This window comes from Schistocerca gregaria, chromosome 3, assembly GCF_023897955.1.
Source record: "Schistocerca gregaria isolate iqSchGreg1 chromosome 3, iqSchGreg1.2, whole genome shotgun sequence".
In the NCBI taxonomy this organism is placed as follows: domain Eukaryota; kingdom Metazoa; phylum Arthropoda; class Insecta; order Orthoptera; family Acrididae; genus Schistocerca; species Schistocerca gregaria.
In genome coordinates this window covers 869,608,036-869,634,303 of record NC_064922.1, presented here as the reverse complement: position 1 = coordinate 869,634,303, position 26,268 = coordinate 869,608,036, and the positions used below count along the sequence as shown (strand labels likewise).

Sequence of the window (26,268 nt, the reverse complement as noted above, 5' to 3'; positions counted from 1 at the left end):
GTGGACTGGCATTCTATGCTTCCTTATGTGAGGGCGGCGATGATGACAATCAGGCTGCCCTTTCACTACAGTCCCAGTCATAAAACAGCTTCATTGGCACAATGGAGCAGTGATTGAAAAAGGACGACGTTAGTGATGACGCAGCCAGCCGTGCAAATTTTTAAAAGCTGTACATTCAGTAGGTCATAACTGCAAATTATTCTAATTATGGCCCAAATTTTCATGTGAGAATGATTTCTGAAACTAATATCTTGCAAATGTGCTTTTATCTCCTTAAAATAAAATGTCAGGTTTGCGATGTTTCCTGTCAGATGAAGTAGGACCTTACTGCCCAGAGATGACTGTGTGTGTGTGTGTGTGTGTGTGTGTGTGTGTGTGTGTGTGTGTGTGTGTGTTTGTGTTTGTTTGTTTTCTTCAGTCTTTGGGGACTATAATGATGCCAGATTGCATTAAGTGAAAGTCCATGTTGGAATTCCAGATATTGCATTGATATTTTTAACTGGATCTCTGGAGTATATCTGTATTTTACACTAAGTAGTAATACTTACCTGTAAAAAATCTTGAATGCGTTTTTGCTCCACAGTTTTGAGATATTTGTTAAAGAACATCTTGTAAACACCATGAGCTGCACTGAAATTGTTTATTATTTGGGTTTATAATCCATCAGCAGCAGCATATTATGTATCTCTATATCGGTGATGTGTGTCAGTTATAAATTCCCTATGATGTTCAGCTTGGTTTACATCTCACAGTAAACAGGTTATTATGTATGTTACTACTGTCCAATCTTATTTAGTGACTGACAGGTCTTCGACTTCTTACTTCATTGTTTTCACTATGACTTTTTTGTCAGACATGATCAAGAATTTTCACTCCTAAGATCTGACAACAGCAACATACACAACAACACGTGCACTGTGAGATTCACATAAAGCTGGATGTCATAAAGAAATAATAACTGACGTGCATGTCATTGATATGGAGGTACATAATACCACTGATGATGGGTTATATATCCAAATAATAAACATTTGAAGTTTAGCTCATGGTGTTTAGCAGATGTGCCTTAACAAATATCCTTTGTTTCTATGATTTCTGAAGGATTATAGCAATTCTATGCACTGTTGAGTTTAAACTTCCTACAGGGCATGAGGAATACAGCATTCTGCAATTATCTGCCTATGCATTCAATCCATAGAGGTGTTTACAATGAGTTTATGGCTGTGACCAATTCAAGAAGCAGTACAGTCTAATAACGATCTTTGTCCATCTCTGCAGATACCTATCAGACATACTGCGTAGTAGTTATTCTCGCCCATATGACCGTCAGCAACAGTGCTAGGTGGTACAACTATCTGCAGTTTGATTACAAACTTCAGTCAGTAATGATGATCCTCCCCTGCATTGACTGTTTTGTGTCAGCAGGGAACAATGAGGTAGTACCCAATGAGGCTTCCAGAGTGGTGATTTGACATTGAATATGCCCCTCCTGCATGTGCAACCAGTCAATTACACACCTGGAAATGGAAAAAAGGAACACATTGACACCGGTGTGTCAGACCCACCATACTTGCTCCGGACATGGCGAGAGGGCTGTACAAGTAATGATCACACGCATGGCACAGCGGACACACCAGGAACCGCGGTGTTGGCCGTCGAATGGCACTAGCTGCGCGGAATTTATGCACCGCCGCCGTCAGTGTCAGCCAGTTTGCCGTGGCATACGGAGCTCCATCGCAGTCTTTAACACTGGTAGCATGCCGCGACAGTGTGGACGTGAACCTTATGTGCAGTTGACGGACTTTGAGCGAGGGCGTATAGTGGGCATGCGGGAGGCCGGGTGGACGTACCGCCGAATTGCTCAACACGTGGGGCGTGAGGTCTCCACAGTACATCGATGTTGTCGCCAGTGGTCGGCGGAAGGTGCACGTGCCCATCGAACTGGGACCGGACCGCAGCGACGCACGGATGCACGCCAAGACCGTAGGACCCTACGCAGTGCCGTAGGGGACCACACCGTCACTTCCCAGCAAATTAGGGACACTGTTGCTCCTGGGGTATCGGCGAGGACCATTCGCAACCGTCTCCATGAAGCTGGGCAACGGTCCCGCACACCGTTAGGCCGTCTTCCGCTCACGCCCCAACATCGTGCAGCCCGCCTCCAGTGGTGTCGCGACAGGCATGAATGGAGGGACGAATGGAGACGTGTCGTCTTCAGTGATGAGAGTCGCTTCTGCCTTGGTGCCAATGATGGTCGTATGCGTGTTTGGTGCCGTGCAGGTGAGTGCCACAATCAGGACTGCATACAACCGAGGCACACAGGGCCAACACCCGGCATCATGGTGTGGGGAGCGATCTCCTACACTGGCCGTACACCTCTGGTGATCGGCGAGGGGACACTGAATAGTGCACGGTACATCCAAACCGTCATCGAACCCATCGTTCTACCATTCCTAGACCGGCAAGGGAACTTGCTGTTCCAACAGGACAATGCACGTTCGCATGTATCCCGTGCCACCCAACGTGTTCTAGAAGGTGTAAGTCAACTACCCTGGCCAGCAAGATCTCCAGATCTGTCCCCCATTGAGCATGTTTAGGACTGGATGAAGCGTCGTCTCACGCGGTCTGCACGTCCAGCACGAACGCTGGTCCAACTGAGGCGCCAGGTGGAAATGGCATGGCAAGCCGTTCCACAGGACTACATCCAGCATCTCTACGATCGTCTCCATGGGAGAATAGCAGCCTGCATTGCTGCGAAAGGTGGATATACACTGTACTAGTACCGACATTGTGCATGCTCTGTTGCCTGTGTCTATGTGCCTGTGGTTCTGTCAGTGTGATCATGTGATGTATCTGACCCCAGGAATGTGTCAATAAAGTTTCCCCTTCCTGGGACAATGAATTCACGGTGTTCTTATTTCAATTTCCAGGAGTGTATTATTAAATGTACCATCCCACACAGAGAAGACTCCTTGACACTGAATGACTATAGCTATTCAGGCATAACTAGAGATCATTTACTCATAATTTATTGGTGTTAATTGTATTTATGATGTTCCTCTTGACATTTTGAGTTAAAAGTGGGCTGATTAGCCAAACTGAAAGTCTTTCAGGATCAAATAAACCTTTATAAAAGTATTTTTTACTTTACTCAGAAGCTAATACCATTACAAGTCTTTAGTTCATTGAGAAAAACAACAGTAATTCAGCGTGATAAAATTCTAGAGAAGTGTCCTGCAAGTCACCCTAGAAATGTGACTGTAGAAAAGTTTGGTGTGTTGACTACATGAATTTAATCCATTTGAATTGCACATTTGTAGCCATTTCCTTTCTATGATCTCCTTCTTGCATTGTAACCTTCTGTTAATTCAAATTGTGCTAATTTTTTCAATATTATTTTATATTTGTATTAGGGTACTCCTAGAATTGCTCAGCATGAACATTCATCCCACTTCAATTTACACTATTCTACGTCATCTGTGTGCCCGACACGGACAGAAGGCACGTGCAGCTGCAGCCTGCCAGAAGCTCGCAAGCAAAAGTAAAAAGTAGAAAGTAATGCTATCTATTGTGTTTCTAGTTCAGCCGAATTGTCATTTAATAAAAGCAAACCTGAATATGATGTAAATCAAACAGTGATTTGTTTACTTTATGCGTGATACAGTTGTAAAGAGATACATAAATCAAATATATGTATAGGTCTCGTCATTCTGAATTTGTTAATAGGCATCACAACTACAGGTAGGAGTTGTAGGAAGCAAACTGGCAACAAATCACTGTACTGTATTTATATTTAAGGCTTTTTGTGTATCATATCTATATCTTTGTTAATAAATAATTGTAAAAAACATACACGTTTGGACTTAAACACAAATTGTCTTTGTTTATTCATTTCAGGTAAATGATTTGATTTCCTTTTTAAACAAAAGAAGGAAAAAGAGGCAACTTTCACCTCAAATGTCATTCTTGTTACACAATTGGTTATAATTAGTTTTTTAATTTGTTAAGTGCAGTTTCCAGTCACATTAATGTGACCATCTGTAAAAACCTGAATAACCACCTTTGCACTGTGGACTTCTGTGAAACATGCAGGAGGTTCTAGTAGTTACCGAGGGGTGTGTAGAGCCATGCTAACTGCAGTGCTATGACCAGCTGTGCTAGGTTTCCTGGTTGAGGATCAGTGGTGTGAACAGCCTGATAAGGTAGTCCCACAAATTTGTGATTTTGTTCATATCTGGGGAGTTTGGTGGCCAGGGGAGTATGGCAGACCCATTTTGGTGCTCTTCAAACCACACACATACAGCTGGGAGCTGTGTGACACATTGTGGGGTCCTGCTGGTAGATGCCATAGTTCCAAGAGGGGAAAAAAAACTGCAAGTAAGGATGGACATGGTCAAGGGTATATGCATAATTATGGTGATCCATTGTGCATACCAGAATGATGTGATCATCCAGTGTTTGCTTTCAGATGTTTCACAACATACGTGCCAGTGTTCATCTGTCTGCTGGAGCATAAAATATGGTTCATCTGAATGTGATGTGTCTGGAAAGGCCACCTCTTGCCACTCAGTGGACATCCAGTCATTCAGATTTCTCAGAAAATAGAGGAGATATGTTTATGATTATGGATTACAATTAGAATAGCATGAATGCATAAACCAGGCAAGTTCTGCGGAAGTCCATATGCAACAATATTCACTGAGCAGTCGTTGAGGAGACACTGTTCATATGGGCAGTCAATTGCTCAACAGTTGCACATCTATTCTCCCATACACACATGTGCAGGTGCCATCCACCCCTGTTATTTATGGCCTATGATGCACAGCTGTTGCCTCGGTGCTGGTTTTGGATAGCAGAATTTTGCCATGTGCTGTTTACTTTAACCACAGCAGCAAGCAAATAAGTTACAAACTTAGCCATTTCGGAAATGCCTCTACCCTTGGCCCAAAAGCCAGTGGTTGTGCTCTTGCAGAAGTCAGATAAATCGCTCCATTTCCACATTATGATAATGAAATCGTTGTTTTCAGTGTCTCCCCTCGAAAAGCTTTGTATACCCTCCACTGCTAGTGCTTGCACTTGTCATTTGTGAGTGGTTATTTGCACATCAATGTCGAACGTAGGTGATGCTCGCATTAATGTGACGGACCATGTATATCAACCATGTGTGTTACGATATTCGGCACTTTGTTCACAGCCAGAGCAAAAGACAGAGAAAGGATCTTTAGTGCAGCAAAGAACATTAATTAGCATTTTTGCATTGTAATATTTATGTATTATTCTTTGAATGTTTGGTAGTTATCGATTGAGTTTCAATAAAGACTTATGGATTACTGGCACATGCGAATTACGTGGTAATTATGTTATTTGCAGCATGATTACCCATATTGATGACCCCAACATGATTTGATAAAAAAGAGAGTTGGAACTGAAAAACATTTTTTCCCCCTTTGTAACGACAGTGACAGCAGACATGCTACTGCTTTTGATGGAGACAGAAGTTAAGGCAGAGCCAACCACAATTTCAGCTGCACTGGAGTGAATGGTAGACGAAAGTAATCAGCTAGGTAGGTATATCACGAACTGACAGGCTCATGCCAAGCTCCCACGGTTCTGACATAACTGTCCATGGATGTGGTTCACACATATAGAAGCCATCCTTCAGCAACAAGGTATGTGCACAGATGAAGACAAATACTTAATAACTTAGAAGGGACAGTTGTATAGTAAATCAAAGATACTCTAGGGCAACATTCCTCCTCACCAATAAAGGAGACATGGGTGTGACATTATACTTTCGTGCTGGGGATTCACCTGCAAAAAGCTTTTAATGAGGAGCAGATTGGCAACAGATCACCATCACAGATATTGCAAGCTTTAAGTGTGCTCTCGCTGGTCTGGAGTTACTGCCAGAACAGTCACTATGGGTGTTGTGGCTCCATAAATTCCTGGTCTGCATCCACTCAGTTGTGACAGCACATCATGATATTCCACTATGCAAACTAAAGAAGAAATCTGATGCAATAGCGACTGTCGTGTCCAAAATTCCAGCAGGCTTTAAAATTGAAGGTGTACCCAATAGAAGTCACACCACGAGTATTGAAGCAGCAAACATTAACACGGAAGCAAGTCGTGCACAACAGGTGCAGACATACCAGCACATGAAAGAAGGATGGAAGATCAGGTTGAGTGGCTAAATTTGAAGCCCTGGGCAGAACAGGACACATTTCGACATCACTGCGAGCGTGCTCATGAAAATCAGATGAAGCCATGGAAGGATAATCTATGCAGATGTGATGCAACCTCATCACATTGGTGCTGGTACCACAGATGTTTTGGGGAGGCAGCTCAGCAGTGCACCAGTCCTTGCGGTTACCCAGATATGGTAGATGAATGTTAGAGGATGTCAACATGCATCACCAACAATGTGTGTCTCGACAAAGCAAGATAGAGAGGCACCATGCTAATGCAGCACTTTCGACATGGTGCAGTGGTCACTGCTATTGTTTGCCTATGATCACATATCTGGCCAAAATTTTTTCAATGATTCAGGGTCAGAAGTGGCGTCTACCCCAAACAACTTTGCACTGCTACGAACACAACGTATGCTCACTAGTACTAACGACTACCGCATGGCGAACAAATGATATTGGATCTAACTACTTCATGAAATTAAATACATGTTTGTTGCCGAGCCTATAATCGGCACAGATTTTCTGCTGCAGTTTTGTCTGTTGGCGGACTTGCTGAAATGGTGTCAGATCGAAGTATTGGTAGATGAAGAGTCAAATGAAACTGGATGGTGGGACTATAACACTTTTCAGCTGACAGAAATGGTCATGCCAGTTCAGGACAGTGATCTGTATTAGCTGCTACAGGAATTGTCATCACTTACCTATTGGCGGAAAGAGATATCACATGGCGGTGCACCACATCCACTCTACAATGGGCAACTTGCAGTTGCTCAGTGGAGGCAGCTCCTGGCAGCACAAGCAGGTTTTGAAGAGATGCTGAAAGCAGGTAATGTGAGCAGATCTAATTGTTCTTTGCCAACCCCCACTCCACAAGGTGCACAAAAAGATGGATCCTGGTGATTGTGTGAGGATTGCAGGGCATTTAACACCTGTACAGTTTCTGATCAATTCCTCGTACATCTTGCGATGACTTATAACTATGTCCTTACATAAGCTCAGGTGTTTAGTGTAGTTGAGTATAAAAGGCATACTTACAAGTCCTGGTAACACCAGATGATGTGCAGAAAGCCACAGTAACAACACTTTTTGGCCTTTTTCAATACAACTTCATGTTCTTTGTGTTGTGAAATGTTCCACAAACTTGGCAACACTTTATGCATGACATGCTGCGCACTTTGACATTTGTTACATTGATGACATTCTCATATCCTCTGCTACCGTGAAAGAACATGTCTCACACCTAAGGCAATATCCTCATTACTTACAAGAATATGGTACAGTTATTAATGCAGCAAAGTGCGTTTTTGGCAAGACAGCGGCTCAATTTTTTTGTAAATTTAGTGATGGCAGCAGGCCTCTCACACTTCCAGGTCGAGTTGCAGCAGTAAAAGATCAAAGCAACAGAAGCTGCCTAAAATAGTGCTTCCAGGCAAACAAGCATGTGGTAGCCAGAAAGTGACTTGGAATCTAGCAACTAAAGAGGCATTTCGCAAAGTCAAAGAAGTGGCACAGTTGCCTCATCCTCGCATTGATGCACCTCTGGCTCTCGTGACACAAGAGCCAAACCGCTATGTAGCAGCACTGCAGCAGAAGGTGGATAGTCATTGGCAACCACTCGCATTTTACTCATGGAAACCTTACACTGTGAAGGAGAAACTGGAGTGCTTTGATTGCTGTTCTCAGGTGGTTTGTGGAGTGGTCAAGCATTTTTAGTCATCATTGAAGGGCAGACATTTTACACTCCTTATTGATCACAAACACTAAGTAGTTTCTTCAAACATGGAACGTACCACGGATCATAAAATCAGTGTAGGCAGGTGGAATATATTGCATAATTTACAACTGATGTGCATCATATTTCAGGCAGTCATAACACTGTTCCTGGTGGCTTATCGCTGAATTGTGCCAGGCTACAGGCAGTGCTTTGGAAAAAAATTGAAGGAAAACAACACGAGGACCAAACGCTATGTGACTTTCTCAGAAGTTAGCATATGGCTTCGGGTGTCATGTTATGCCACGGGTATTTAGTGCAACACACCACAGAACAACCAATGCATGTATATACCAGTAGAATGTTGATGTGTAGTGTTTAGAGTGTTATATAATCTGGCTCTTTCAGGTGTCAGGACAGCTGCTAAATTAGCAGTAGGTAAGGTGGCTTGGCCAGGAATGTAAAGTGAGGGCATACTCGTATCTGGAATGTCATTGTATTCACCTTTGGTTCATTGCCATACAAGCTCGCAGAGTACTTGGCTGGAATGTCATTGTATCCACCATTGGTTTATCGATATACAAGCTCGCAGAGTACGTGGCCAATCTTCTCACTAAATGTCTGGGTCACATCGTCATAATACCTCTTTGATTTAAGTGAGGGAGACGTTACGATCAGTTTTGTTGTGGTGGCAGTGTTTATGAATGTGCCTGTCAAACACTCTTTGTACCTACTATCCCAGTTCTTCATAAGTGATGTGGTCAATATACACTCCTGGAAATGGAAAAAGAACACATTGACACCGGTGTGTCAGACCCACCATACTTGCTCCGGACACTGCGAGAGGGCTGTACAAGCAATGATCACACGCACGGCACAGAGGACACACCAGGAACCGCGGTTTTGGCCGTCGAATCGCGCTAGCTGCGCAGCATTTGTGCACTGCCGCCGTCAGTGTCAACCAGTTTGCCGTGGCATACGGAGCTCCATCGCAGTCTTTAACACTGGTAGCATGCCGCGTCAGCGTGGACGTGTACCGTATGTGCAGTTGACGGACTTTGAGCGAGGGCGTATAGTGGGCATGCGGGAGGCCGGGTGGACGTACCGCCGAATTGCTCAACACGTGGGGCGTGAGGTCTCCACAGTACATCGATGTTGTTGCCAGTGGTCGGCGGAAGGTGCACGTGCCCGTCGACCTGGGACCGGACCGCAGCGATGCACGGATGCACACCAAGACCGTAGGACCCTACGCAGTATCGTAGGGGACCGCACCGCCACTTCCCAGCAAATTAGGGACACTGTTGCTCCTGGGGTATCGGCGAGGACCATTCGCAACCGTCTCCATGAAGCTGGACTACGGTCCCGCACACCGTTAGGCTGTCTTCCGCTCACGCCCCAACATCGTGCAGCCCGCCTCCAGTGGTGTCGCGACAGGCGTGAATGGAGGGGCGAATGGAGACGTGTCGTCTTCAGCGATGAGAGTCGCTTCTGCCTTGGTGCCAACGATGGTCGTATGCATGTTTGGCGCCGTGCAGGTGAGCGCCACAATCAGGACTGCATACGACCAAGGCACACAGGGCCAACACCCGGCATCATGGTGTGGGGAGCGATCTCCTACACTGGCCGTACACCTCTGGTGATCGTCAAGGGGACACTGAATAGTGCACGGTACATCCAAAACGTCATCGAACCCATCATTCTACCATTCCTAGACCGGCAAGGGAACTTGCTGTTCCAACAGGACAATGGACGTTCGCATGTATCCCGTGCCACCCAACGTGTTCTAGAAGGTGTAAGTCAACTACCCTGGCCAGCAAGATCTCCAGATCTGTCCCCCATTGAGCATGTTTGGGACTGGATGAAGCGTCATCTCACGCGGTCTGCACGTCCAGCACGAACGCTGGTCCAACTGAGGCGCCAGGTGGAAATGGCATGGCAAGCTGTTCCACAGGACTACATCCAGCATCTCTGTGATCGTCTCCATGGGAGAATAGCAGCCTGCATTGCTGCGAAAGGTGGATATACACTGTACTAGTGCCGACATTGTGCATGCTCTGTTGCCTGTGTCTATATGCCTGTGGTTCTGTCAGTGTGATCATGTGATGTATCTGACCCCAGGAATGTGTCAATAAAGTTTCCCCTTCCTGGGACAATGAATTCACAGTGTTCTTATTTCAATTTCCAGGAGTGTATTTAGGCACACTCCTACATCTTATTTTCTGTACAATGGCCAGTTTTACAATCAGATAGATGGCTTTGTGATGGGAAGCCCATTAGCTCCAGCAGTTGAAAATCTATGGAGAATTTCAAGGGTTTTGTGTTAGACATGGCGTGATTAACCCCTAGTTATTTCTTCTGAAGTGGATGACTCATTTGTCAATTTGCTCCATGGACGTGAAAAAACGTGACATCTTCTTGGAATATCTCAACAGCTTTAACTACTCCATCCAGGTCACCAAGGAAGTGAAAGAGACATTGCAGTGACCTCCTTGAATGTCCTAGTCCACTACAAATGGATACCTTGGCCAAAATCTACTCTCACCAATCTATAGTTGCATGCTATCAGCCATCATAACCCAGCACAGACACACACTGTTATAAGCAATGGTACATTGTGCAAGAACATTATCAGATGCTGATAAACTGCCCCATGAGCTGAGCCACCTATGCAAGATCTTCAGGAATAATGGCTACAATATTCATCAAGTAAGTGAACTGATCTTGAGCAGGTATTGCAATAAGACCACCAACTAGAACCAGGAAAGCAACTTAATTTTTTTGTCATTCTGTCTCTGTGTGAGGAAACATAAGCTGCCTGTTTTAAAGACTCAAAATCAAATTGACTTTTAGGCCTCCAACAAAAATCCAGAAATTACGGCGACCATTTAAAGATACAGCAGTTGTCAGAGTACCTGGAGACCTACAAGATACCTTCTGAGCGTAGCCACTTTAACGCTGAACAAACAGTGCATACTTTAGAACAGCATAGGAAGGAACATGAGAGGTTTTATCACTATGCTACCCTGAAAAATCTGCTTTAGCTGAACATGCTCTAAAAATGGTCACAAGATCAAATTTTATGAAACTTACACTAACAGCTTCTTGGAGTATATAATTAAAGAAGTCATAAAAACAAAAATCAATGATAGCAGCCTGCGGCTCAGCGTGGCATGGGATCCAGTGATCATGACTTGAAGCAGGCACATGGAATGCTGAGTCAACATATGCCCATATATGGCAATGCTGTCAGTGGCAATGACATCACAACCAGTACCAGGTGTATTTAAGGGTGTAACAGCAGTCATTCCACTTGACAATGTTCAAGAAGTGCTTGGTCAAAAGCTTGTGGCATTTTAACCACTTGTTGCAGCTTATTCAAAGTTACTGTCGTGAGAATCTTTCTTACATTATATATTGCAACAAAACATAGGAGTGCGGGTAAGCTACTACAAACAGCATAGCGAATGCATAATTGTGGCCAAGATTGACACGATACCCACGCCTAATACAGTAGTACAAGTTTATATGCCAACTAGCTCCGCAGATGACGAAGAAATTGAAGAAACGTATGATGAGATAAAAGAAATTATTCAGATAGTGAAGGGAGATGAAAATTTAATAGTCATGGGTGACTGGAATTCGGTAGTAGGAAAAGGGAGAGAAGGAAACGTAGTAGGTGAATATGGATTGGGGCTAAGAAATGAAAGAGGAAGCCGCCTGGTAGAATTTTGCACAGAGCACAACTTAATCATAGCTAACACTTGGTTCAAGAATCATAAAAGAAGGTTGTATACGTGGAAGAAGCCTGGAGATACGAAAAGGTATCAGATAGATTTTATAATGGTAAGACACAGATTTAGGAAACAGGTTTTAAATTGTAGGACATTTCCAGGGGCAGATGTGGACTCTGACCACAGTCTATTGGTTACGAAGTGTAGATTAAAACTGAAGAAACTGCAAAAAGGTGGGAATTTAAGGAGATGGGACCTGGATAAACTGAAAGAACCAGAGGTTGTACAGAGTTTCACAGAGAGCATAAGGGAACAATTGACAGGAATGGGGGAAAGAAATACAGTAGAAAAAGAATGGGTAGCTTTGAGGGATGAAATAGTGAAGGCAGCAGAGGATCTAGTAGGTAAAAAGACGAGGGCTAGTAGAAATCCTTGGGTAACAGTAGAAATATTGAAGTTAATTGACGAAAGGAGAAAATATAAAAATGCAGTAAATGAAGCAGGCAAAAAGGAATACAAACGTCTCAAAAATGAGATTGACAGGAATTGCAAAATGGCTAGGTAGGGATGGCTAGAGGGCAAATGTAAGGATGTAGAAACTTATCTCACTAGGGGTAAGATAGATACAGCCTACAGGAATATTAAAGAGACATTCAGAGAAAAGAGAGCCACTTGTATGAATATCAAGAGCTCAGATGGAAACTCAGTTCTAAGCAAAGAAGGGAAAGCAGGAAGGTGGAAAGAGTATATAGAGGGTCTATACAAGGGCGACGTACTGGAAGACAATATTATGGAAATGGAATAGGATGTAGATGAAGATGAAATAGGAGACACGATACTGCGTGAGGAGTTTGACAGAGTACTGAAAGACCTGAGTCGAAACAAGGCCCCCGGAGTAAACAACATTCCATTAGAACTACCGACAGCCTTGGGAGAGCCAGGCCTGACAAAACTCTACCATCTGGTGAGCAAGATGTATGAGGCAGGCGAAATACCCGCAGACTTCAAGAGGGGTAAAATATATGGAGCGAAAGGCTATTTACAATTTGTACAGAAACCAAATGGCAGTTATAAGAGTCGAGGGACATGAAAGGGAAGCAGTGGTTGGGAAGGGAGTGAGACAGGGTTGTAGCCTCTCCCCGAAGTTGTTAAATCTGCATATTGAGTAAGCAGTAAAAGAAACGAAAGAAAAATTCGGAGTGGGTATTAAAATCCATGGAGAAGAAATAAAAACTTTGAGGTTCGCCGATGGCATTGTGATTCCATCAGAGACAGCAAAGGACTTGGAAGAGCAGTTGAACGGAATGGACAGTGTCTTGGTAGGAGGATATAAGATGAACATCAACAAAAGCAAAACGAGGATAATGGAATGTAGTCGATTTAACTAGGGTGATGCTGTGGGAAATAGATTAGGAAATGAGACACTTAAAGTAGTAAAGGAGTTTTATATTTGGGGAACGAAGTAACTGATGATGGTCGAAGTAGAGAGGATATAAAATGTAGACTGGCAATGGCAAGGAAAGCGTTTCTGAAGGAGAGAGATTCGTTAACATAAAGTATAGATATAACTGTTCGGAAGTCGTTTCTGAAAGTATTTGTTTGGAGCGTAGCCATGTATGGAAGTGAAACATGGATGATAACTAGTTTGGACAAGACGAGAATAGAAGATTTCGAAATGTGGTGCTACAGAAGAATGTTGAAGATTAGATGGGTAGATCACATAACTAATGAGGAGGTACTGGATAGGATTGGGGAGAAGAGAAGTTTGTGGCACAACTTGACTAGAAGGGATTGGTTGGTAGGACATGTTCTGAGGCATCAAGGGATCACCGATTTATTATTGGAGGGCAGCGTGGAGTGTAAAAATCATAGAGGGAGACCAAGAGATGAACACATTAAGCAGATTCAGAAGGATGATGACAACAACAACAACATATTGCAATTGGTTTGTAATCAGGTTTCTCAAGTTATTTCTGTTGTGGTGGTATAATCTTTGCCACTTTTACGAGTAATTTATCAAGATGTGTTGTATCTTCGAATGATACTCTATAATATTACACGCAGGATTATTGTTGTAGATACACATTTTTCAAGCAGAAAACAGTTAATTTTGTTATGCCCAGCAGATGTATATTTCTACACTTTTTTGTATTTTAATGTTTGTGTTTCATCTGCTGCTTATGGAGATGGGGAGGAAAGGAAAAGTTCAAGGGAGTATTGTTGTTGGAAAGACTGGGTACAGTGTTCATAGATTAATAGACTATTTTTAAGATTTATAAAATTTTGTAATTAAATTCAGTGGAAATTTTGTGTGCCTTATTCAGTATTTTTGTGTGCTGTATTCCATATAATTTAATTCCTCTGTGAAACTTTCCATCAAGTCTAAAGATTTTAAGCTTTGTTTACACAGGTATCTCATGTGCCATAGGTGAAATTAAATCTGAGTTAAATCTGGTAACACCTAGATTCCAGTATTACTATTGAAGTGACACCAAGTTATTGCTGTAGCACTATAAAACAGTCATTTAAACTTTTTGATGATGCTAGGCTTTCCTGGCCGAGTAGAAATTTTATATGGATTTTGTGAAATTAATTGAAGCTAAGTCTCCATTGTTTATTGCTGCTTATTGCTACACATTAAAGGTTTGAGTGCTAACATTGCACAATATTTTGACACCAATAGAAATTACATACATGATTTTCCCATAACACATGTGAAAGCAACTTCCTCCCACTAGTTTTCTGTGCCAGACATGCAGCTTTCCAAAGCCAACACAGTTTTTACATGTAGACACATTTATGAAAGTCTCTGATAACTGCTCGAATGTAAATTCAATATCAAACAAGATACTGGTATCTTTAATATAATGGGCCATATGAATAAAACTGAAGCACAAGCTTGGAGCAAAAGGTAGAAGTAAGAGCATTCACTTGGAAGAAAAAGGTAAAGTCAGAAGCATTAGCTTCTGATTGTAAGAATAACCTATTGCTTTTCCTCTCTACCCTTTACTTCTAACACAGTAGCAAAAGCTCCTAGCCGTCTGCTCGGCACAGCCAGCGAATCATTGTTGAGCAAGAGCAGGGTTCATCTCTGTTTCCTGTGCCGTGAGACTGCGTTTCACTTAATTTATTTTCAATGAGTACTGTCACTTATGGACTGAAGATGTCCTTGTCCAATTCAATGAAAGCTCAGTATGTGCAGAAAGTACGATGTTGTTTTTAGTCACGGCTTTAGAAAATCATGTTGAGTTATTGGAGAAGTCACAAGTTCCAGAAGCAAAAAGAAAGAAGCAGTAATCCTAAACGTTATACATTAATTTGAAACTAATATCGGCATTAAAATTGACAGGAAACAGCTGCTAAGGAAAGTTAGTAACATGAAAACGAGACTTAAAAAGAAAACTGATAACAGAACGGAGAATAAACCGATTGTTTTAAATGTTTTGGAGAAAAAGTTTTACAGCTTTCTACAAGGGGATGGGAATCCTACAGTCAACCAGATACCAGGTGGGATAAATGTTATGCTCGTGTGACGTTAATATTTATTTATTTCCATTCGGTAGAAAAAATTACACATAGTCTGTCAATGTTAAAATGAGTTTTTTTTCTTTTCTTTCCCCTCAAATCGTTAACTAACAGGGGCAGTGACATTAGGGGTTGCACCATCCATATCTACACTATCGCCAGTAGAGCACTCGAAGTTATCTGGTAAGATTCAGTTCTAGTTAGTCAAACAAAATTAATTACTGCTTCTCAGGGATTGACACTTAACTACTACGAAGGTTACTCATTAAGCTATAAACTAAATATACAAGACAATTCATTTCCTGTCTCAGTTCATTGTTGTGTTTCCAGTGGAAAGTAAAGAAACTGCCCAAACAATCCCTGAGACCCATTCTTAGGATATTAAAACCAGGACAAGATGGCGGCGAGTGTATCCCCGCGGAAAAAAGTAAATTTCGGTAATAAAAAGAAATCGTATGTAAATTGTAAGGACGAGATCTAAAGCTAAACGAACGAGTATCCAGTTTACAAATGATAATCGATGTTTTAAACCTGGACATAAACTTCATGCAGAAAAACGTGAGTCGCTGAAGAAGCAAGGAGACTTGACCTCTGCACACAAGTGGCAAACAATGACTGGAGAAAACTGCACTCTGAAAGTATAATCCCAAAATAGCAGTGAAACTTCAGTATGTATAAACAGTGAAACTTTAATTCATAAAAACTGCACTCAGAAAGTACAATCTCAAAGCAGCAGTGAAACTTCAATGTGTATAAACAGTGAAACTTTAATGCATAAAAACTGTCAAACTAGAACGTATAGCGACCTTGTGGGAGTATTCACTACTGAAGATTCGATGAACACGCCAGCCAAAGTCGAAAAGTTACGAAATGAACCACAGAAAGTAAACAAACCGTTGCACGGTGAACTTCCGACTGCGAACATTGTGAAATACAGAAAAATGTGTGTTAGGCGATAGCCACGGTCGCGGAATTGCCGCAGTGCTAACGGAAAAATACACTTACGGGGCAAACGGTTTCGTGAAGCCTGGGGCTTCATTAAGTGAACTGAAAAACCTTACATAATCACGTGAAGTAACTAGTTTGTGTAAAGATGACTTCGTTGTATTGCTGGGAGGATCAAATGACGTATATAGAAATTAGTCGTTCAAAGCTAGCACAGAATTGAGAAAATGCCTCAATATTTTACCTCACGCGAATGTACTTGTTGTAAATATCCCGCATCGTCGCGATTTACCTAGGTGGTCGTGTGTAAACAGTGAAATTCATGCCGCAAACAAGAGTTTCAGTGAAATATGTACTCACTTCGTAAATACAGACGTTATTAACGTAAACAGTTTGGACCGAAGGCTCCATACAGTTCACGGTCTTCATTTGAATGCATTAGGAAAGGATGTACTTACGGAAAAAATTTTTACTCTATTTCGCGGCGCAATGAAGTACCTAGGACAAGTGGAAATCGATCGCAAGTAACAAAGCGTTCTTTTCATGCAGCGAACAATATAGCCATCAATCAGTGTCAAATCACGAAATGGTTTAAAACCAATAGGCCACAAAGTAACATTCAAGCTGGGAAACAAACTCAAATTACGAAATGGTTCAAGCAAAAAAGAAATGAAACACAAATTTTGCAAGCTCCAAAAATACTGGAAGACAAACAAGCTGCTGTACGCACGTCTTCCAGAACAAGGAAAGCTCCAGAGAGGAACAGTGATTTTTTATGGCTGGCACCAGGGAAATCACTTCAGCACCATCCAGATCCAGTGCCATCAAGAATGTAACTATGGATGTAAGTACACAATATCAAAGTGACAAAGAATTGTACAAGCCAAGTGAGCAAGCTGATGGGCTGCTACAGAAGAATCCAGACCTGCCCTTTTGTGAGGATGGCTCATTATTAAATATTATGTCTTTAAAAAATAAAATTGATGATCTTAGTAGTAACTATACAGGGTGTTACAAAAAGGTACAGCCAAACTTTCAGGAAACATTCCTCACACACAAAGAAAGAAAATATGTTATGTGGACCTGTGTCTGGAAACGCTTACTTTCCATGTTAGAGCTCATTTTATTACTTCTCTTCAAATAACATTAATCATGGAATGGAAACACACAGCAACAGAACGTACCAGCGTGACTTCAAACACTTTGTTACAGGAAATGTACAAAATGTCCTCCGTTAGTGAGGATACATGCATCCACCCTCGGTAGCATAGAATCCCAGATGCGCTGATGCAGCCCTGGAGAATGGCGTACTGTATCACAGCTATCCACAATACGAGCACGAAGAGTCTCTACATTTGGTACCAGGGTTGCATAGACAAGAGCTTACAAATGCCCCCATAAATGAAAGTCAAGAGGGTTGAGGTCAGGAGAGCATGGAGGCCATGGAATTGGTCCGCCTCTACCAAATCCATCGGCCACTGAATCTGTTGTTGACAAAAGTACAAACACTTCGACTGAAATGTGCAGGAGCTCCATAGTGCATGAATTACATGTTGTGTTGTACTTGTAAAGGCACATGTTCTAGCAGCACAGGTAGAGTATCCCGTGTGAAATCATGATAACATGCTCCATTGAGCTTAGGTGGAAGAACATGGGGCCCAATCAAGACATCACCAACAATGCCTGCCCAAACTTTCACAGAAAATCTGTGTTGATGACGTAATTGACAATTGCGTCCGGATTCTCGTCAACCCACACATGTTGATTGTGAAAATTTACAATTTGATCACGTTGGAAAGGAGCCTCATCCGTAAAGAGAACATTTGAACAGAAATGAGGATTGACACATTGTTGGATGAACCATTCACAGCTGCTGTTCATGGTACAGAAACAACTAGTTCTCCCATAGCACTCTCCATACAGTGACATGGTCAACGTTACCTTGTACAGCAGCAACTTCTCTGACGCTGACATTAGGGCTATCATCAACTGCACGAAGAATTGCCTCGTCCATTGCAGGTGTCCTCATCGTTCTAGGTCTTCCCCAGTCACGAGTAATAGGCTAGAATGTTCTGTGCTCCCTAAGACGCCCATCAATTGCTTCGAACGTGTTCCTGTCGGGACACCTTCGTTCTGGAAATCTGTCTCGATACAAACGTACCGCGCCACGGCTATTGCGCCGTGCTAATCCATACATCAAATGGCCATCTGTCAATTCTGCATTTGCAAACATTGCACTGACTGCAAAACCATGTTCGTGATGAACACTAACCTGTTGATTCTATGTACTGATGCACTTGATGCTAGTACTGTAAAGGAATGAGCCGCATGTCAACACAAGCACCGAAGTCAACATTACCTTCCTTCAATTGGGCCAACTGGCGGTGAATCGAGGAAGTACAGTACATACTGCTGAAGCTAAAATGAGCTCTAACATGGAAATTAAGCGTTTCTAGACACATGTCCACATAACATCTTTTCCTTATTTGTGTGTGAGGAGTGTTTCCTGAAAGTTTGACTGTACCTTTTTGTAACACCCTGTATAATGCATTGTAATATGAATGGTTTAAGTGCTGAATACTCATGTGACAGAAGCTCTAAGTTAGATGAGCTACAAGTTTTTTTATCCGAATTTCTAAATGTTAATGTAATTTGTTTAAATGAACACTGGCTTAGTAGTGATACCATAAAAATCTTAAATAAAATTGAAAACTTCAAGATAGCTACCAGCTTTTGTAGGATAAATGAGTCATGAGGAAGTTCATGCATACTCATTCATTCTGATTTAAATTACCATGTAAGATGTGACTTCAATTGTTTTAGTGAGGAATGTATTTTTTAGGGTTGCTGTGTTGAGTTAAAGGACTTAAGTTGCTATAATATCAATTTATAGAATCCCAAGGAATGTGACAACTGAGCATTTCCTATGTGAATTTCAGAGTTTGTTAAAATACCTCAGTAAAGAAAAGAGGAAAAAAATTGTGGTTGCTGCTGATTTCAACATCAGTGTGTTGAATGAATCACGTGAGGAGTCAAAATTTACAGACTTAATAAAAAATATTGTTTCAAATAAAATTTTTCTGAATCTACAAGAGAAAATGCTCAATCAGCTCCATGCATTAACAATATTTTAACGAATTACATATTTGAAGATGGATATAAATTTTGTCTAGATCTAGGAATTACTGATCATTCAACATTATTAACTGAGCTACCTAGAGCAGGTAGAGAAGTCCCATGTAAAAAGCTTATGTAATAAGGATTTACAACCAAGAAACTTTGTCTCTATTCCATTATAAGCTCAAGGAGACAGTATGGCACTTTGATAAAAATATTTCATGCACTGCAAATTTTGAAGCACTTCTAAGGGATTTTCTAAGTGTTTTCAATGAAATGTTACCACGAAAACTTATTTTAATAAAATTACAAAATTAAAATAGAGCACTAAAGATATAAAAATCTCCAGTGCTAAGAAAAGGCAGCTACATAAGGAACTAAGACATTAAAAAAATTGAATTTATTGAATATGTTAAACAATACAAAAGTACATTTAAGAAAGTTGTCAAAGCAGGAAAGCAAATGAAAAATAATAAATTAATCTTAAAACATGAGAATAAATCAAAGGGAGTGTGTTATGTTGGAAATATGAATTAGGTATCAAAGCCTCTAGACGTGGAATTAGTACAATTAAGCTTGAAGAAGAGTTCATTGCAAATCTGGCTCAAATTTCAGAATGCTTCAATGAGTTTTTCATTAATGTAGTGAAACCAGAGGTTAATGTTGCAGATTATGAGAACAATTTATGTCCCTTTGGACTTAATCATAAATCTGAATGCCTCTCAAAATTCAAAACAGTTTCAACAATAGATGTAGAAAAAATTATATTAAAACTAAAAAATAAAAATTCTGCAGGTTGTGATGGAATACCAGCAAAAGTCTTTAATTTGTGTGTAAAATAATAGGATACCCACTACCTAAAATAATAAACAAATCCTTTGAACAAGGAAGCTTCCCAGAGGTGCTGAAGTACGCTGAAGTAAATCCGTTGCTCAAAAAAGGGTAAAGAGAGGATATGGGGAATTATCGTAGCATCTCCCTCCTTCCAGTCCTATAAAAAATCTTTGAAAATGTTGCTGCTATGCAGATTCGAAATTTTATGGAGAAATATATTATTATGGAAAACCAATTTGGTTTCCAGCGTGGCAAAAGTATTACTGATGCAATTAACAAGTTTATCGGCAAGATCAGCGCATCATTAGACAACCGTAATAAAGTTGCAGGAATCTTTTGTGATCTCACAAAAGCCTTTGACTCTGTAAATCATGCACTGCTCATCTATAATTGTGACAAAGATGGGATCAAGGGTAATGTTTTAAATTGGCTTACTTCATACTTTTCAAATAGGAAACAAAGAGTGATTGTCTCATCAAATGCAGCAAATTACTATTCAAAATGGAAAACAGTAGCCCAAGGTGTCCCTCAAGGCTCGATTCTAGGACCTATTTTGTTTTTGTTCTATGTTAATGATTTACCGAACAATATAAATGCTCCATCGATTTTATTTGCAGATGACACATATGTATTAATTGAGAACCAGGAGCGAGAAAACATCCCTCTCTACATAATAAACACAATGAACAAACTAGAAACATGGTTCCAACTGAATGTATTAAGATTGAACATCTGCAAAACCCACATGGTCCAATTCAGAACAAAATAGTCAAAGCACCAAGAAATTAAAATAACTCATCAAAATCAGGATATACAAGAAGTAGATTCTGTGACGTTTTTAGGGTTAAACCTCGATAAAAATTTAAATTGGAATAAACATGTTGACTACCTGTTAAACAAATTATGTAGCTTTGCATTTGCTATGCATATATTAGCTGGTGCAACAGACATGAATACAAGGAAAATTGCATACCACAGCTACTTTCAATCAGCTGTAAGGTATGGTATTATTTTTTGGGGAAATTCAAGCAATATATTGTGCATACTAAAATTACAGAAAAGAATAATGAGGAACATGTGTACTACCCATCCAAGGACACCATGTCGCCCACTATTTGAAAAACAACAGTTATTAAAAGTTCCCTCCTTATACATCTATGATATTATCATCTTTCTACATAGCAATTTAGACTTATTCAAGAAAAACTGCTTTCAATCACGCGTATAACACGAGAAACAAAGACAATTTTATGCTTCCCACTCATCGCTTAAACCTATATGCGCAGTCTCCTCAGTATATGGCAATGAAAATTCACAACAAGCTAAAAGGAAAGAGTGTTCTGAGTATGAACTTAGAGACACTGTAAACAAAGCTGCATGATATACTTCTCAAACGCTGCTACTACACTGTTGAGGAGTTCATGAAGGATGAACTGAACATTTGAGCAGGATAAATTTACATATAGTCTTGTGTGTAATTGTAGCTGTCCTTCACAAAAGCGAGGAAAGAAAAATAAAAGTTTATATTAATGTTAAAATTCTTTGTACCAATTAGGCCTAAGTTGTGTTATCCATTTTTTTTGACGTGTCTCCTGTACACTAATCATATGATTAGAAATTGTATGTTATGAGACGAATAAAACACTATTCACTATACACTATTCACTATTATAAAGATACTGGCGGAAATTTGTTTTTGCAAGAGTGGCGAAATGTTCTTATTTCTGTATCATAAGAACTATTACTGTTATTAGTGGTGCTAGCAGTAATGATATGTAAGAAACATGTTTGCTATTCAGTTTCATTAAGTGCTATGGCTAGAGTTAACTTGGGCCGCCAAAATTCCATAACCCTTTGTGAAGGAAAGTTTCCACTGTTATCTTTGTAAAGTAAATCTTCATAAAAATACAAACACGCGTTAAGTTCTACCATTGTATACATCTCTGGCATACATATGTGTTTCTAGGAACAGATGTTACACCTCGTGCTGGCCCACCATCCTCTTCATCTAGAGCAAGCCTATTTGCCAGGCTACCACCTTTGAAGAAAGGAGCATTGCCAGAAACAGACGAAACGAAGATGCTCAGTACCACAGAATTACATAGGCTGGTGCTGCTGTAGCAACTGACGCTCACTCGCTTGCAAATGGAAAAAGAAGCTATGATAATGAACTTTCTTAGTATAATGATGAATAATGTAAACAATTTACAACAGAAAGAAAATGAAAATAATTTTAATGTATATACCGTTCTGTAGACTGTTATTCCTTTTGTTGCAGATGATCAGTAGTTTTTTTATCTTTTCATAAATAAAAAATTCTAAATCCTGCATTTTGTGTTAGAGCTGCAATTTGTTGCCTTCTTTGACATCCCTTCATAAGAATATTCACTTCAGTTAAAGGCTTCTCTACCTCATTATCACCATCATCATGTAAATCTTGTGCCGTGTCCTCAAAATCTTCAACTTGTAAATGTTTTGCACCATTATGCAGTGTAAAGCATCAAGCTATTTTTGGAACATTTGGTAAGGCAACTCTACACATATACAGCAAAACATGAAACCGCCTCTTCAGTTGACCACAGCAACACTCTATCACAATTGTTTCTTTTTTTTTAAAAGGTTATTGAATGACTTGTGACTGTCCCCAGTTGGATTACGAAAGGGGGTCATCAGCCAGGGCTCTAGGCTATTTCCCTCCTCACCCAAAAGAACAGTCTTCTTACATTCACTCAGCACTTTCCAGACACTTGAATTTCTCCTTATTCGATTGTCATTTACTGACACTGGCCAGCTAACCTCAACACTAGTGAACTGTTCCTTCACATTGCATGTAGCCTGCACATTTATACTAGCAAAACCCTTTCTGTTGATATACAAGGCGTGTTTTTTAAGTAAGTACCGTTTTGAAATTAAAAAGAACATGTGCTAAGATAACTCAATAATTTCATTTTCACATGAAATCCTATACCTTAACCTACGCACTGACACCATTACAGTCTGATTCTTCCTTGTTTACGTTGTGTACGGATTATTTAATATGCTTCCGATAATCATGAGTCTCGCCGGCTGTGAAGTACAGGCTGTTATAATATTTCTTAGCGCTTAAGGCCTAAAAGCAATCGATATTCATCGTGAGATCTGTGTAGTTTACGGAGAAAACACTATGAGTGATGAAATGGTAACAAAGTGGGTGAGATCATTTAAAGATGGCCGCACAAATAAGCATGATGAGCAGCGGAGTGGGGGTGTCTTCAGTCGTTAATGAAAGTTTGGTGGAGGAAGTGCACAATAAGGTGAGAGAAAACAGACGCTTTACGATTTCCTCCTTGTGGGATGACTTTCTAATGTTTCTTGTAGTGTTTTGTGCGGCTTTGTGACCGATCACTTTACTTACCGAAAATTGTGCGAACGTTGGGTACCAAAAATGTTGACGGATGTGCACAAAACCAAACGTTTAGACTGTGCATTGACTTTCCTTGAGTGGTACCACGACGACAGTGATAATTTCTTAAGCCAAATTGTTACGAGCGATGAAACATGGGTGGCCTACGTCACACCAGAATCAAAGCAACAGTCCATGGAAGCTGAGCAAGGGCATAATTTTGCTGCAACACAATGCCCGTCCGCATGTGGCGAATCAGACAAAAGATCTCATCACATCTCTTCGATGGGAAACTCTAGATCATCCTCCGTACAGCCCCGATCTTGTGCCCAGTGACTACCATCTGTTCCTGCTCTTGAAGAAACACCTGGGCGGTCAGCGTCTTCAAGACGATGACGAAGTCAAAACAGTGGTGATGCGGTGGTTAACAACGAAGGCGAGAGACTTCTGTGAGGAGAGTATTCAAAAACTGGTACAATGTTATGACAAGTGCATCATTACTGATGGAAATTATGTGGAAAAGTAAATTAAGTACAGGCTTTCATGTAAAAATAAAATTATTGAGATATCTTAGCAAGTCTTCTTTAGATTTCAAAATGGTACTTACTTAAAAAAAAAAAAAAAAAAAAAAAACACGCCTCGTATTCGTCTCGAAATTGCAGATGTTTTGAAATTCATACATGTGTACAGTCAATTACACCCATAGCACTTGGAAATTTACATTTTTGTAGCCACTAATATTTAGCCATAGTAATATCATGTGTTGATGACATAAACTTATCCATAAATCAGCTTTTTCCAGTCTTTTTTTTAGAAACAACACTCACTATGTTACTCACTGTGGTTTGATGAATGCCCATTTCTTCTCCTATTCCAGACTGGAATCCTGGATCAGCTACATACCGAAGGAAAATCTTCATCTTCTGTTCTGACGATAATGCTCCACCTCTTCTTTCCCCTGTCTCTGTCAGAAAATGCTTGTTTGCAAGCCACTTAACATTTTCTTCATTGAAACGATACAGAGTTTTATAATGTTCTCCAGGTGGTCATCGACGTGGTCTGTAGGGTTTTTCACGACGTAAACATGCTGCTATTTGAGCTATATCTGCACTCTGCAAACGTGACCCTGCTACTGACTAGCCTTCAAGTTGTACAAACAATTGCTTTTAGAATGAAGTCAGAGCTTCTCTTTATTCTTACAGTTCATCTAATACCAAAGCAAGAGCTCAAGGGGAAACCAAAATCTTTCATTGTTCTTTTTGTTCCCACAAGCAAAAACCCTTGCTTCACACTTTATTCATAAATTCCGAAGCTTTAGCTTCACCTTATTCCTACAGCCCAATGTATCCATTTCTGTGTAATAACCACATTCTATATAAATCCAAGTTTAGCATTTCTGTTTCTAGTAGCCAAGTGATTTGATCAGGGTGATTGTTGGTGATACCCTTAAAGACAACGCCATAATTTCATGCTGTCTTTTTTCTGAACATGACTCTTCAGTATTTAAACACAGTTTTAGTGTTACAAAAATCTAAACATGATGTTAGTGCCATATTTGAGTGAATTAGGCATGTCTCCAAAATTTGATCTGAGAAACAATTTACATAATTAACAGATGAATTTTATCCCTGGTCAACAGTTCTGACATACTCTGAAATGCATTGTGTTAACTCTGTCTTTCAAAGTTTTCACAGTGATTTGGTTGACTTTTCAGTTTTTTATACCGTATGTGACCATTGCCAAAGTAAATCAAGTACTAGCCACAATTAAATTGCTTCTCAAGACAGTATGTTGAGTTATGTACATTGTGACAATAATTGAAGTGTGTGAAAAAAACATAAATTAGTTACAAACCATGGCATGCACACATTTTATTCAACATGTAAATGTGAGTTCTCTAGATCACTTCAGGCAAATGCCAAGATGGTTCCTCTGAAAGGGAGCTTGTGCTCCATCTCTAATAATTTCTATGTTGATGGGACGTTAAACGCTAATCTCCTCCTACTCCAACATGCAAATGTCACTACAGTTATTTAGATTTAGGCTATGATGTGTTCAATATGCCTGCCATCGCTAGCAATGATGTGGGGCAGATGAATAGTGAAATTCTGCGTGATCCGCCGAACTGTCAGAACATCGATGACCTCATGAAGGGCTGTTTTTCAGTTGTTTAAAAATTTAGTTTAAGATAAAGCACGATTTAAAAAGAGTTTGAAAGCCGTTTTGATTGGCAACTCATTCTACTCTACAGATGGATGTCTTAGCAGGGACTGTTATACTAGCTTAAGTATAAATGCCCATTAGACAACAGTTTTGACACCACTTAGTCACATTAGACAACAGTTTTGACACCACTTAGTCACAACAGCCACGATTAGGTATTTTGTGTATGATAAATGTATTAAAAGTGCATAACAATGTTTCATTCTGACAGCGTATTAATTCTGTAAATATTAGCAGTTTCAGTTTACTGTAATGTATTAGCTTATTTTGAAAATATGCTGACAAATGACCAGGGTAGTATGTATTATATCCAAATGTTTTATGGTTTTTATGTTATACTTCCTGACACGTTCCACACTCATGAGACTCATCTCATTTTTTGGGTATATGGAACGAAAACGGATCTAATCTAATCAAATCCAGCAATGGTTTTCATGTTATTGTTGTACACCTTGTCTTTGATATAGCCCCACAAAGAGGAGTCGCATATGTTCAAATCTGGAGAATATAGTGGCCAATCAAGGCCCATGTCAGCCCTTCCAGGTCCCCGGAGCAAAAATGTGGTCCCAAAAGCTCTGCTCCAGGACATCAAACACTCTCCTGCTTCGA

General features: G+C 40.4%; 1 protein-coding gene across 1 annotated transcript in view; it reads left to right on the top strand.

Moving 5' to 3' along the window:
• The window catches only part of LOC126355641 (uncharacterized protein DDB_G0271670-like), a gene marked incomplete at its 5' end in the record, with an annotated part of 54,329 nt that extends 32,154 nt beyond the window's left edge, over nucleotides 1-22,175 (top strand). The window contains one exon of the mRNA XM_050006005.1: nucleotides 22,021-22,175. Within this exon, the coding sequence (XP_049861962.1) occupies nucleotides 22,021-22,175 (155 nt within the window). The remainder of the gene's footprint in view (nucleotides 1-22,020) is intronic.
• Nucleotides 22,176-26,268: the final 4,093 nt, after the last annotated feature.